The sequence below is a fragment of the Notechis scutatus genome, chromosome 13 (genome assembly GCF_049901735.1).
Source record: "Notechis scutatus isolate UNSWTSFEM ecotype Mainland chromosome 13, rNotScu1.2, whole genome shotgun sequence".
NCBI lineage: Eukaryota > Metazoa > Chordata > Lepidosauria > Squamata > Elapidae > Notechis > Notechis scutatus.
Window position 1 is genome coordinate 140,104 of NC_142021.1, and position 13,074 is coordinate 153,177.

General features: G+C 52.9%; 1 protein-coding gene across 4 annotated transcripts in view; it reads left to right on the top strand.

Annotated features, from left to right (window-relative positions):
- Positions 1-13,074, top strand: part of TTC28 (tetratricopeptide repeat domain 28) — a 31,095-nt gene that overhangs the window by 1,075 nt on the left and 16,946 nt on the right. The window contains exon 3 of one of the 4 annotated variants that reach the window (XM_087942492.1): positions 560-838. In XM_087942492.1, coding sequence (XP_087798618.1) covers positions 560-838 — 279 coding nt within the window. Of the gene's footprint in view, positions 1-535; positions 839-8,003; positions 8,369-13,074 lie in introns of those variants that run through there. The other 3 variants (XM_087942490.1, XM_087942491.1, XM_026685534.2) reach the window with 3 other exon arrangements.

Genomic DNA, 13,074 nt, shown 5'->3' on the forward strand with positions numbered 1-13,074 from the left:
TCCCCCTATCAGCCCTTTTGTCTATGTAATCTGGAGGGATTAAAAATTCAAGGAAAGAGAAGGAAGGAATTTTTCTCCTCTTCATTCTAGTTACCTGATTAGTTTGACTCAGGAAGTTGCTGCTCCCCCTGTCCAAGATCCGTTGTGCAGAAAGAGGGAGGAGAAAGCCATATTACAGCTTTCCCTTCATCCAAGGAACACCAGAGGAAAAGACCCAGGGGAACTGCCTAGGGGGTGTGGGGTGCAGGCCTTGTATGGCTGAGAGATCAGCTCTCTTCCTGCTGTGGGAGACCTTCCCACAGAGAGAGAATAGGGGGTGGATCTGAGCTTTCAAGTCAAGAAATAAGCTTCTCTCTTTGGGGCATGAGGGAACGATTCCCTGAAGGACTCTGGTCTAGTGGTGGGCAGCTTATAACTCCGAGTGCCTCGTTTGGAGAAGTTAGCTCCGAGGGAAACCCAAAAGGGAGACGGCTGCTCCAGGGCAGAGGCAGCATCCCATGGCTTCTGTGCGTTTGCCAATAGCACAGTCTCTAAGTGAATGCCCCTTTCCCCTTGCCAGATGACTCTGTTTGGGTCAAAAAGCCTTGAGGATGAGGGGTCCAGCGGGCCTACCCTGAACAAGGCTGAGTTTGTGGAGAAGGTACGACAGAGCAACCAGGCTTGCCACGCGGGGGACTACCATAGAGCCATCCTGCTCTATGGCGAAGCCTTGGGGGTCGATCCCCAGAACTGCATCCTCTACAGCAACCGCTCTGCAGCATACATGAAGATCCAGCAGTACGACAGAGCTCTGGACGATGCCATCAAGGCCCAGCTTCTGAACCCCAAGTGGCCAAAGGTAGGCATGTCCACGCTTACGCTTGTTTAGGGAGGTGTGTGTGTGAGGAACAGAGGGTGGGACCCCCACAACTCCGGCTCGAGGGACAGGAGCATCCTACCAAGGTCAGGAACCTGAGGGTGAAGCATGGCAGCCCACATGGAGAGCCATTTGTGACCCCAGTCGATTTGCCTTCTTTACCTCGAGGTGGACACCCCCAGGTTCCTGAACCAACAGCGATCCAGCTTCTGTCCCACCATCTGGATACCAAAACGGCCTTTGGGTTGATCTCTGGAAGAACTCAATGAAGTTCCTGGGATCAGGTGCTGACCCTCCCTTCGAACTCTCTTGTCAGAACTGCCCTGAAGGCCTCCCTCAGAATGGCTGTGATTCACCCCAGAGCCTGTGTGTTTGTGTGTCTAAGTCCGTGTGTTACTGAGCGGGGGCCTTTAGGGAAATGTGCTTCTCGCTCTCTCCAGAAAGCGGCTGTGGCAAGAAGGGGCTTCCCAGCAGGAGGCATGTGGCGTCAGTAAGCCCTGCCCATGGAGCTGGAAGCAAACTTAGAATCCTGCTTCCCCATTGTGCATGTTTTCCTTTAATTGCAGCCTTGCCACACTACGCCCATCAGGAGCAGAGCGGAGAATAGCAAGCTCTTTAATCCGATGTGGCTTGAAACAGAGTCCTTCTGCCTTCCTGGGCACCCTTTCGTGGCTTGTGTAGCTCGGTTATTTTTTTGATTTGCTCATGTATGTTGCCCAATTCGGTGCACCTCCTCCCTGCAAAGTGGAAGAACAGCCAGCTGAGGAAGGGGGAGGAATGCTGAGAGAGAGAGAGAGAGAGAGACAGACAGACAGACAGACAGCTGTTGTGGTGGGAGGGATGGGTGGAAAGATTTGGCTCATGCGTACTTTGTCAGGCAGCCCTGGGAAGTCTCTGGGATGTGAATCCTGTTCTGTGTAGACAGCCATTTTCTGCAAATCTCTGACTCTTGAGATAGCCAGAAACAAAATGGGAAAGGGGTCTTTAACTAGGACATAAAAGAGGTGTTTTCTGGGGGAATATCCAGTTGTAGCTTCCTCCTCTGCAGAATTTTTGGGGGCCTTGCTTTTACCATTATAATGTCCTGTAATTTGCCGCTGCTTAGCCCATTGGGGAGGCGATAAACCAGCTGGCTCAGTAGAGTCCAGAGGAACTATGTGCCAGCCGTGATGCGTGGAGAGAGCAGAGGGAGCTTTGGGTTTTGTTCACCACTGGATTCCATTGTCACTTTCTCTTCTTCTTCCACCTGAGTGTGCAGGGGAGACATTTTCAGCTGCTAAAGATCTTTGCTCCTTGCCCAACCTTTGGAAGCCTCTTTTTGTTGCTGATGGGCTGCAGGGCAGGAAGTGCCTTGCTGGGAGGCTCATCGGATTTCCCCCTCCCTTCCGAGTTACCACATCCACCAAGACCCTTGGAAGCATCCAAATGTCTTCCCAATGGCGAACAACGCCAAAGAGTGCTTCCCTTCCTGTAGGCATCTGAGCATTTCCCCTTTGCATGGACTGGAGTGGGGGGCAGGAGGCTTGCAATTTCCTTCTGCAGTTTGGCTTTCTGGGGTCTCAGATGGGGGAGTGCAGTTTTCCCACTAAGGCTGGTTGGTCGTCCAGCTTCCTTTTCCATGGAAAACAGTTTTCTTCTCCTGCCTCAGCCAGAAGAAGTGGACGTGACTCCTGGGACAAATGCCTTCCAGGGCAACCTGAGTCTCAGCCTTGATCTCCACGTACGGATGAAGAGGCTAAGCAGCCAGGGTGGCCAGTGCCTGGAGGAGCATCCCTTCCAGTGAGGGGCCTCCCATTTTTCTCCAGAATGCCGAAGACTTCCACATCTGAAATCTTTAAAAAGTTTCTGAATGATGGTAACCACTGTTGCCTAGACAGAAAATGAAGGGTTTTGGAGGCCTCCTATTTAGGCTCTGCTGTTTCTGGATGCTTGTTGTGGTCTACAGATTTTTCTTTGGAAGTTGTTGGCCAGGATCCAGGTTGTATAAATAGCGGACTGCATTAATATTTTATGTTTTGAGAAAAGCATCAATGCTGGTAGTTGAAGAATCCGCAGTGATAGTTGTCCAGTCGCTGGGATGATGGATTCTTTGGCTCTTGTTGCTTGCAGTTGCTTCTGAGGGTGGCCTGCCACTCTGCCCAGCCTTTTGTAGGGCTATGGGGGATCCTCATGTCATCTGCCATAAGCTCCTTGGGGGAAAGGAGGGCTGTACAATTTTGTAAAAAGTCATGCTAGAAGTGCAAAAGTCTCTGTTACATCTCAGGGTGATGCCAAACGCAGTGCTTGGAGAGCTTCTCTCCCCAGGGAGGCAACTCCATGCCTAGGGATACCACCATATGAAAGCCACCCACCCTTCAACCAGAAGGGGACAAAGCTCTGACTCTCTTTGTGGCCTTCTGCCTTCTCCATTTGGGAGCCCAAAACAATCAGGATTTCCATTCCCTTTGGCTGAAAATGCTTCTGGCCCTGGAAAAGGAGAGGAATTGTGGTCAAGAGCTGCATGGGAGCCAAAGCATTTTGGCCTTTCCTTGGCAAAAGGCCGTCAGAACCCCTGCAAAAAATTTCAATACCAGCTGATCTGAAGATGTCTTTTGTGGGCACACGCTGTAATTCAGACAGAACGGGGGTCCCACTCAGTTTTCTCGGCTCTTTCTCTGTGTCCTGATTGTAGCAGAACCCCCTTCCCATATGCCTTTGCTGGCCCCTCCGGGGTCCTCCGATATCCTGACAGCCCCAAATGCCTTGCTTCTTTCTCTGCTTTTTTGGGGGGGTGTATGGCCCAGGAGAACACCACCTGCCCCTTTGCCTGCCCCCCAAGAGGTTCAACAGGCGCTTTGAGAAGGGAGTTGCTTTGCCCCAGAAAGGGCCTGGCTGCCCAGTTCAAAAAACGTCTCTGCTTCCTCCAGGAAAGGGGAGGGGAAGAAGAGGAGGAGGAAGGTTGTCTTCCAGCCCCCTGCCCTTGCTTTGTCAGCTCCACAGCTCTGGTTTGGTCCCTCTTGTGTTCTGCTGAGGCAAGCGTCCTCAGTGGGCCGGGCCAGGTGGAGCTTCTCTTCCTGAAGTGCCAAAGAAACATTTTTGGCAATGAAATAGGAATAATGTTTTCATGGCTTGCACATGGGTGCCGAAGAAAGAAGTGACAGCTTCTTGGATCAGATACGTACTGACTGTGTGGACAGAAATAAGAAAGGGGAAGGCTGGGCCTGGGGGCGGGGAGGGGGGAATGGATCCAGGTAGATAGAATTAATGCCCTCCGTCTCCCCCATGGATCTGTTTTATAATCTTGGCTGCCACAAGAAGGCTCTACATCCTTGTGGACACAGTCAGGGGTGACTGATGCTCTTTCCACCAGGTTTCTTGCCTCCTCCTATCTCCCTGTTGTATAAAACCATGGTTTTCTGTGTTGGGAAGTGAGTTCTTCCTGCACAATCTCCATGATCGGATTCAGCCTCTTGCTAACATTGGGCGTCTACGCTACTGTCCCTGTGGGAGCCTCGCATGTCGAAAAACCGGAGAAATAATGGAGTGTGGAACAAAGGAAGATAGGGTAATATTTGAAAGGAATATTTGAGCTTTTTTGTGGGTTTTTAGATTCCTTGGTGTCTCTGGGTCTGCACTAGAAAGAAAGAGTTGGTGCTTTGGGGTTCAAATCCTGCCAGAGCTTCTTCACAGAAATCTCTGACTAGCAGGTAGTTTGTGGAAAGCCCCCAAGAGCTGAATGCACTTGCTGAAATGGAGATGGCCAAGATGACTCTGGCCACAGAACAGTAATCCCCCCCCCATGCTGATTCACTGAAGCTGGACTGGCCAAGCTATCATGATTCATGGCTTCTGTCCTGAGTGGACTGGACAAGTTGGCTGAGGCTGCACCTTCAGATTTCTGAAGGGGACGGTGTGAAATGCTTCGGATGGTTTTCAGGCTTGATTGGAGCAGTCAGAATGCCTCTATGGTGCCAGCTTACTTCAAAGTCATTCTGACATGTCCAGACTGAAACGGATTGCCAGCGTTGCCAATGCTGGCCAGTTGGCTTCCCAGACCGCAGCTGCCCTGCTGGCAGTCCCGAGAAATGCTAGAAGTAGTACTCGTTGAAGGAGAAGGCTCTGTGGCCTCGAAGGCTTTGCCTGTTCTTTGAGCTGGACTTATGGGGAAGAGGAGGGTGCTGGATTAGGTTGAGGCCCATAAAGCAGCCCACAAAGCATTGCATGACCACCTGTCCTGATGTGCCCCATTGAGGCCAAAGGTCAAGGTTGCACATTGGGGCTATTAGAGAAAGAGTCTTCAGGGAAACTTGCTGGCCCCAGGAAGATGACCGTGAGTTTAAATTGTCAAGTGTTGTTAATACTGCTGGAGAGAGCCTTGCAGGAGAACAGAAGAATCCAGAGGAAGCTGTGGTAGTTTTTTTGTTTTTTTTTTGGTGGGGGGAGGGCATCTTCATTCAGTGAAGTTCTGGCTCTGCTATAGCTTCTTTGTGACCTGCGCAAGATTTTTCTGTACTTTCCAAAGACTGACCTGCTTCCCACAGTGGTTCTAGGGCAGGTTCCTTCACCACTCCAGGAACACCTGGAGCCTTGGCAAAAATGCCTTGCTTTGCCTCCCAAGAGTCTCTCTCAACCCTGAACTGAAGGACGGAACTAGACCTCGGGCAGGCTCCTGGCGTTCTGCATCACTGCTGCCTCGAATGGCTGTGCCCGCTGCCCTCCGTCTCCCAGAAGGGTGCCCCTGCGGGGTGATCCCAACCCAGGAGATTGCTTCCCCAACACACACTGTGCAAGAGCCAACAGGAGAATATGTCCATCAGGCCTTAGGTTGCTCTTCCATGAAGAAAATTGGTCATGAATAGTACAAACTGAAATTTTAACAAGACTGTTTTGCTTTTCTGGGAAATCAAAAAGAAGATGACCGAAAGGAATTAAAACAATCAGCATATACCAAAATATTCTGGAAATGCTTTGAAAGCTTGCCAACTGTTGCTTGCCAACAAGATGGAAAGGTGGAGAATGCAAATCTCTCTGTTTGGCTTTCTGCTCTACTCATCTCCAGCACTGCTGGCTTTGTCACTGTTTCAGGCTGTTGTTGGTGGGTAAAAATGGTGGAGACCAGCAGGATTCACAAGGCTTCCTTTCAGCAGGTCTGGGCCCAAGAAGAAGCCTAGGCAACACCCCTTCATTTTGTTGCACTTTAGGCTGGGGGATCTACAGTGACTCAGAAGCAAAAGGACGCGCTCTCAGTGCTCAAAGCTTCTTTGTTCCTTGGGCCTTTTGTCTGGCAGGAATTTGAACAACCTGCACAGTGCCTTGTGCCAGCCAGGCTGTGGTGGCCTCAAGACTGGCAGGGAATGTGCCAGGTCGCTGCTGGTATTTCTTAGCATTGCATCTTGAGCAAAGGCAGTTCTTTGTATTCCAGAAAGGAGGGCCTGTGTCATTACCCTGCCTCAAATACAGTGTTTAAATTGGGTGGGGAAGTCCAGGTGCGGCTAGTCTCCACTTGCTTTATTTTATTACTGGGAAAAACTGGCTAAGGTGGAAATGGCTGCCTTGGGGCTGAGTCCGGGACCAGCAGCTTTTTCAGCAGACCAACAGTAGGTGAAAGTCCCCTCCCTTGACCTGCCTGTGGGGTTTCTGTTCTCCTGTCAGCAAAAGTGCAGTTCCTTGCTCTGCCTCTCTCTTGGGCAGAGAAAATTCAAAGCTGTGACTGGGTCTCTCTGCTTTGGCCTGTGCTCATAGAGAGGTGGGTTGTTGAGGTGTTAGATGAGTTGTGTTCAGTCCAGTAGATGGAGAAAGGGGGGAGGGGCTGACGGTTGTGCTGCCCCTCCCTTCTTGGCATACAGTTGATCAAGAATGCTGGGAATCTCTGATTTGTGGGGGTGGGGGTGGAGACATGGATGGTGGAGGCATGTGCATATCAGTTTTTGAAGTAGTCATGTGACCACTGGCTAGAAGGGTGCCATTAGCCTTGAGTTGATCTTAAAATCCAGTGTTTGATTTGCCCACACTTGAAAGTCAGATGTTCTTCCATCCTGGGGGAAAGACCTGCCTCACCACCCTTTTGCACTGGGTTAGCCTTGTGGCCCCATGTATTTCCCGTGAATCCAGCCAACGATTGCTTAGCAGCCTTGGCTATTTGGGAACTCAGTCCAATCTCTGTGTGTGACATCTGTCACTTAGATGGCTGGGTAAGTTAGACTTTGGGCAAGCTCCAGAGGGATGATGGATCTCAGAGTCTCCCATCCTGTGTTTTCTGTTAGGCTGCCGGTGGTTTTCTGGTAGGAGCATTGAAACTCATTTGCCCCTAGTTTATGTTTGTGGGGAATGCTGTCTCAAGAACTCGTTGGGGAGTGGCTGCCTTTGAGTCCAGCTTACTTCCAAATTATATGGACAAGGGGTTGCCATTGCAGCCTTCTTCCAAGGCTGAGAGAAAGGGATGGTCATCCAACCAGCTTTGTTCTAAAGCAGGATTACAGGCCAAAGTAGTTTTTGTTTTTTGTTTTGTTTTGTTTTCTGCTGCCAGTCAAACACTTTAATCCTGAGACCATTTGCTGTCCCAGAAAAGTCACTTTATGCCTTGCTAATCAAAGAGTTGTGGCAGGAGAAAAAGATGCTCGGACACGTGGAATTGCACTGGTAGAGCTGGTATAGCCGTGGGCACAGTCTGGGTGGCCTCAGCTGGGTTTGGAAGCTAAGTTCTTGGCTGGAAGGTCACCAGGGAAGGCCAGGGAGGTGGGCTGCAGCAATGGGGGGCAAGGTTCGGGAAGAAGGCAGGGCAACTTCAAGAGCTGAGCTAGAGGCTAAGAGGCCTTGGAACCAGGCAAGAGAAGGGGCCCCACTGCTTGCCGACCAGAAGCCCGCTCAGAGAGGCTGCAGAGGCAGGGGCTGGAGGTACTCGGCAAGGGGAGCCTTGCCGGACCGGAGCTTTCTGCCCGTAGTGGCTTTGGGTAGATCCGCGCACGGCGGCTCAGAGAGGATGGCCTCCGTAGGCCGATGCTTCAGCCGGCCGTCGGCGGAGCCTGCCCGGAGGACCAAGAGCAGCAGCGCCCCTGCTCTCGCCACGCTGCGGGCCGGGGAGCGGCGGGCGCTAGGGCCGGGCGGCTCCGGAGCGGGGCCGAAACAGGCTGTTTGCCTGGGCGACTGGGGGCGGGGGGAGGAAGTCATTAGTGCGGCGGAGGGAGGAGGCGCGGCCGAGCCAAGAGGCGGCGGCGGCGGGGAGCCGCGGAGCTCCCTCTGGTCGCGCTCCGGCTACCGACCGTGCCAGGCGCCCGGCCGGGGCTCCCGCGCGCCGCCTCACCGCGGCCGCCGCCCCTCCGCCTCTCGTGCCGACGGAGCAGCGGCAGGCTGCGGCCGGGAAGGGGGCGCGGCGGCGGGCGCGCTGCTGCCGGGGGCGCTGCCCCTCTCGGCTGCCCTGAGCAGCGGGCAGCGGCATGAACGGCGGCCCTGGGGAGCGCGCGCCTGTCCCCGCCGCGCCTTGATGCCCGAGCCCCGCGCTCCACAAATATGATGAAATGGCAGCCCCGGAAGAAGGTGAGCCCGCCGCCCCTCCGCGCCCGGCGGCTCCGGGCCTTTGCCTTATAAGGCCGCTTTGTTGCCAGCGCCACGGCCGGGCCGGCAGACCGGGCGGGGCATCCCCGGCGGCCGCGGATGGCGCGCCTGCTTCCCGGGCGGCTTCTGCGGCGTCTGGGCTGCGCCGCCTTTGTTACCCGCCTGCGGGTTCCGCCGCCGGGGCCACAGCTCGCCAACGGAGAGCAGCGCTCTGGGCCGGTAGCGGTGCTGCTGTCAGCCTTCGGATCCTCCTCCTGCTCGGGGGAGGCGCCTTGCTTTCCGCCGGGGCTGCCCAGGTCTTGTTCGACCGCAGACGCTTCCCTTTGGCTCGGCTGGCGGGGCCGGGGAAGCAACTGGACAAGCGCCGCAGGTGCCGCCGGAAGGAGGGCGGCCGGCCGAGCTGCAAGTCCTGTGCGCTGGCCTGCCCGGAGCCGGAGGAGGGCGAGCCGGTGCTCTGCTTTCGGGGCCACCTTCCCTGAGCTGCTCGGCACGCTGCTTAGCCGTTGCCGGCCGCCGCGGGGCCCATGCAGGGCGGTGGAAGGGTCCGGGTGCCCTTTGGGCGAGCCACGCTCTGGCTCTTTCTGGGTTTATGTCCGTAGAGATCTCAGTCATCCAGGTCATAGTCGTCTCAAAGGTTTCTTTTTCAAAAGGCAACTGCACTGTTTTTTTTTCCTCGAGGAAGAAGTAGTTATGATTAGGATACCCTTTATTATCATTTTCTGCTGTGAGCACACTGGCACACATTAAAAATGAAATTCTGTTACCTTACTCTCAAAATAAAGTACCCATACATAACACCCATATGCACATGCTGTATACCCCCCCTCCATTTTTGCATACGTAGCACAGTTTTGTTCTTCCTCCTCAAGGAACAAAACAGTTCAGTTGCCTTTTGAAAAAACACCTTTGAAACTCTCTGGGTGGTTAGCTCTGGCCTTTGACATGTTTGCCTGATTAATTTTGTGTTTTCTGTGTGCATAAGAGGAAAATAGTGAATTACTCTTTGTGTTGGAACCAGACTTCAGGAAACATTCAGGAGACCATCCTGTAATGCCCAGGTGTAAGCCGACTTGCGTGGCTGGGTGCAATTCCCTAGGGCCTGGAAGCTGACTGTTCTTGGAGGGATGAAGGTATCTTGCATTGTCTCACACCACCGGATGGAGCCCCTCCCCCCAAGTACTCATATGGGGTGCCTTGGGTGGAGCAGTTTCACTTTTGATGGGGCATCTCACACTCTCTGATCTGTGGCTCCCATAAGAAGTCCATCCAGCATTCTCAAAAGATTGGTGTCCAAGGTGCCTGTTTTACAGGTGCTGATGACAAGCTGATTCCGGGTGTGGTCTCTTGCCTGTAACACTTCTCTGCCACCAAGAGTCCATGCTGTGAGTGGGCATTGGGCAGGAGGTTGGCTGTTGCTGGGCTTCTGTTGGTGAAAGAGAGGCCTGTGTGATGTGTGTGAGACTCTGGTGGAAATGTTTGCAACTAGCACTTTGCCAGTAATTAATCATCAGAAAACCAGAAATGAAATCTATGGTGGAGCATCCCTAGCTGCCCTTTTGCTGCTGCTGCTGCTGACTTGGCTCCTGCTTGCTTTTGACTGGGGAGATTAGACCTTTCTCCTGACCTTCTTGTTGGTGTTTGGGAGGCAGGAAGCAAAGCATCTTGACACTGCCTTGCTATGGGGATGTTTCCAGTTTTTGAAAGAAAAGAGGTGTTCTCAGAGCGTGGGGGGGGTGTGTGCTCCCATGGCTCCTCTGCTTTATGCTCCTTTCTCTTCAGAGCTTTCTGAGTTGGCACAGAAAGAACATTCTTTGTTGTGCTTTTTTGATTTTGTACGCGTTTGCAATGCTGCTGACATGAGTGGCTGTGCTCTCCTTTCCTCCCCACTTGAAAGAGGGAGATCTTTCCTCATTGCAGCATAACAAAATGGGCCTTTAACACTACACTGAGAAGCAGCTACTGATCTTCCAAGACAGAAGTGGCAAAATTGGGCTCCCTCCTTCCATCTTCTGAGCCAATTTGAATGACTCAGGGGGCTACGATCATTTCATGTCCCCATGACATTCATCTGATGGCTCAGATGCAGAAGAGAACCTGCTGTGGCCCCAGAGTGGAAACGAGGAAGTGACCCTACGATGGGAGCCTTTCCATCAACATTTCCCGTCCTTCCTATGGGGCGGTGATGACCTTTTCCTGTTGACGTCCTTCAATTTGGAAACAATTGTTCTTATATTTGCAGACAGAAAGACCAGGGCTGAGTCTTGAGAGGAGTCGTCTTGACGAGCAGCAGAAAACCTGGCCGCCCTGTGCAGCCAGGCTTGTGTTCCGGCCTTCTCAGTGTTTCCTTTTCCACCCATTGCAGGGTTGCTTCAGGAGCTTTGCTCCAAACCTGACATACTTTCCTCCACGGTGTCCCACGGAACAATCTGCATGCACTAAGGAGGGGGAATCATCTCCAGGGCTCAGAATTTTGCGGTGGTTTCCCTCCTAGAGGTCCGAAGTGCCTGGGTGGTTTGGTTTCCTTGGAATGCATGCGCCTTCAGAGGGGAAGAGAAGGGCTGTCCCTAGAGTTGGAAGGAGCTGCCAGAAGAGAGGAGATGTGGGTTTGGGTAGGAGCCCTTCGTAGCCACTCGGCCCAAGGAGAGTGCTCTGCCGCCCACTGCGGCCTGATGGCCCTGTCTCTCGGGAACCAGTGTGGGAACAACCCTGGGCAGTGTGGCTTGGACAATCCAAGCGGGTGGCCCCAGAGAGGTGCCAAGGGTCAGTTGCATGGCTGGAAGGCAGGATGCTGTTCTGACTGGAGACCTGGCGTCAGCCCTGGGGGGGATGTTGGCAGGCCTACCTCAGGAGAGGGAAGAAGTGTCTGCCTTCTGTCCCTTAAGTCACGGTGCCGGCAGGGCCTGACTTCTGAGCTGTTCAGGAGGAGAGAGGAACTCCACTCACCTGGGTCACTGGTGCCGTCTTCCCCAGCTTTGCACCTTTTGCTGGATGCCCCCTGGAGACACCCATGGTCAGCTAGCCAAGCATGCCTGTTCCTTCTTGCAAGTCCCCGGTACTGCATCAGTCAAAGCTTCTGCCTGCTACCTTATAGGAGCACAAGGAAGGCCAGCTCAGAAGCTGCAGAAGGATTCCTCCCAGGAAAGGAAGACTCTCTTCCTGCTTGGAGCTGGCCCGGTTTTCTGAAATGTTTAGCCAGAGAACAGAACTGTGCAGCTCCTTGGCATTTTGCTCAGTCTGGGAAGGCAGGCAAAACAGACACTGGTACCTGCAGCCCTGGCTGACCTGACCTTGCTTGCAAAGCTTGGACTGCCCCGCTGGGAGGACACATTGCGCTTTGAAAAAGAAGAAGTGGCGGCATCCAGCCCCTTGTGGTCTTCTCCTTTACTTTCTGGGGATGACAATTGAGGTGATTATTCCTTGGGGTGGGGATGGGGGGTGAAAACAATGCCACAATTCCGTGTTTAACCTCTTTGGCCCAGCTTGTCAGAGGGTGCAGCTGCAGGGTAGGCAACCCTGAAATTACACTAGTGTTTCTAGGTGGGTACTGATCAAATACACTTGTGTTCCGGAGCTGAGTGTAAGTGTGTCTGTGGCTCTGCCAGATTGTGGACTCATCTGCTGCTTTCCCCTATGCTGGGTGTGTGCGTGTCCACGTGTGCAGGTAGCTCGTATGGTCAGAGTGCAGCCTTGGGTTTTGGTGCTGGGAAAGGAGTGAACTGCTGGGTGTGGAGAGCAAAGGCCTAGGATGAGGCGATTGGCCTGGTGGAGGAGGGTTCTGGCTACAGTGTGGAGACCAGCTTTTGGTAAAGAAAGGCTGAGTTATTGTAATTTCCCTGGGAGAATAAGCAGCGTTCCTTTAAATTGACATCAGATGCAGCTGCCAGACTTGCCAGCATAATGGAAGCCCTAGTAATTGCTATGGTAGTTCCTTTTATAGATCAGAGCTCTTGGAATAAATTTAATTACTTGTAGCTGAATCCAGTAAAAACTCTCTTTTCCCATAGCCTCTGTGGAGCCCAGCAGAGGTTGCTTGTTCATACAGCGAAGGTTCCTTTGTGCTACATTGTCCCATTAGTTTTACTTTTATTCTGCCTTTATTATAAATAAATATAAATTATAAATAACTCAAGGTGTCAAGCATATCTAGTGCTCCTGGCTCCTCCTATTTCCTCCACAACAACCACCCTGTGAGGTGAGGTGGGCAGAGAGAGAGGGACTGGTACAAAGTCACCGGGCCAGATTTCATGGCTAAGGCAGGACTAGAACCTGCCAACACTTGTCAGACCAACCTTTGAGGGGCTTTGAATTGATTCTCCTCAGTGCCTGAAAGCAGGACAAATCTTGTGGTTGGAAGCTTTGAAGAGACAGATCCAAGCTTGAAATAAGGAAGAATTTCCTGGCGGTGGGAACGATTATGCAGTGGAAAGCCAGCCCCGGAGTTGCAAGGCTCCACATTCATGAAGGTCAGGTAGCTATTTGTCTGAGGTGGAAGCAGGATTTGGGCTCCCTTCCTGCCCTCAGGTTGGTTGTTCTGCCTCTCCTCAGCCAGGTGCCTTCTTGGGACAGTAGCAAGCTGCAGTGGCTGGGCAATATCTGTGCTGGAGAGTTTCTGCTCTTACCAGCCTTAGATCCCTTTCTGTCAGCTATGCCCCCTGTACACTGAGTGGAGTTAAGCTTCTTTGGATGGC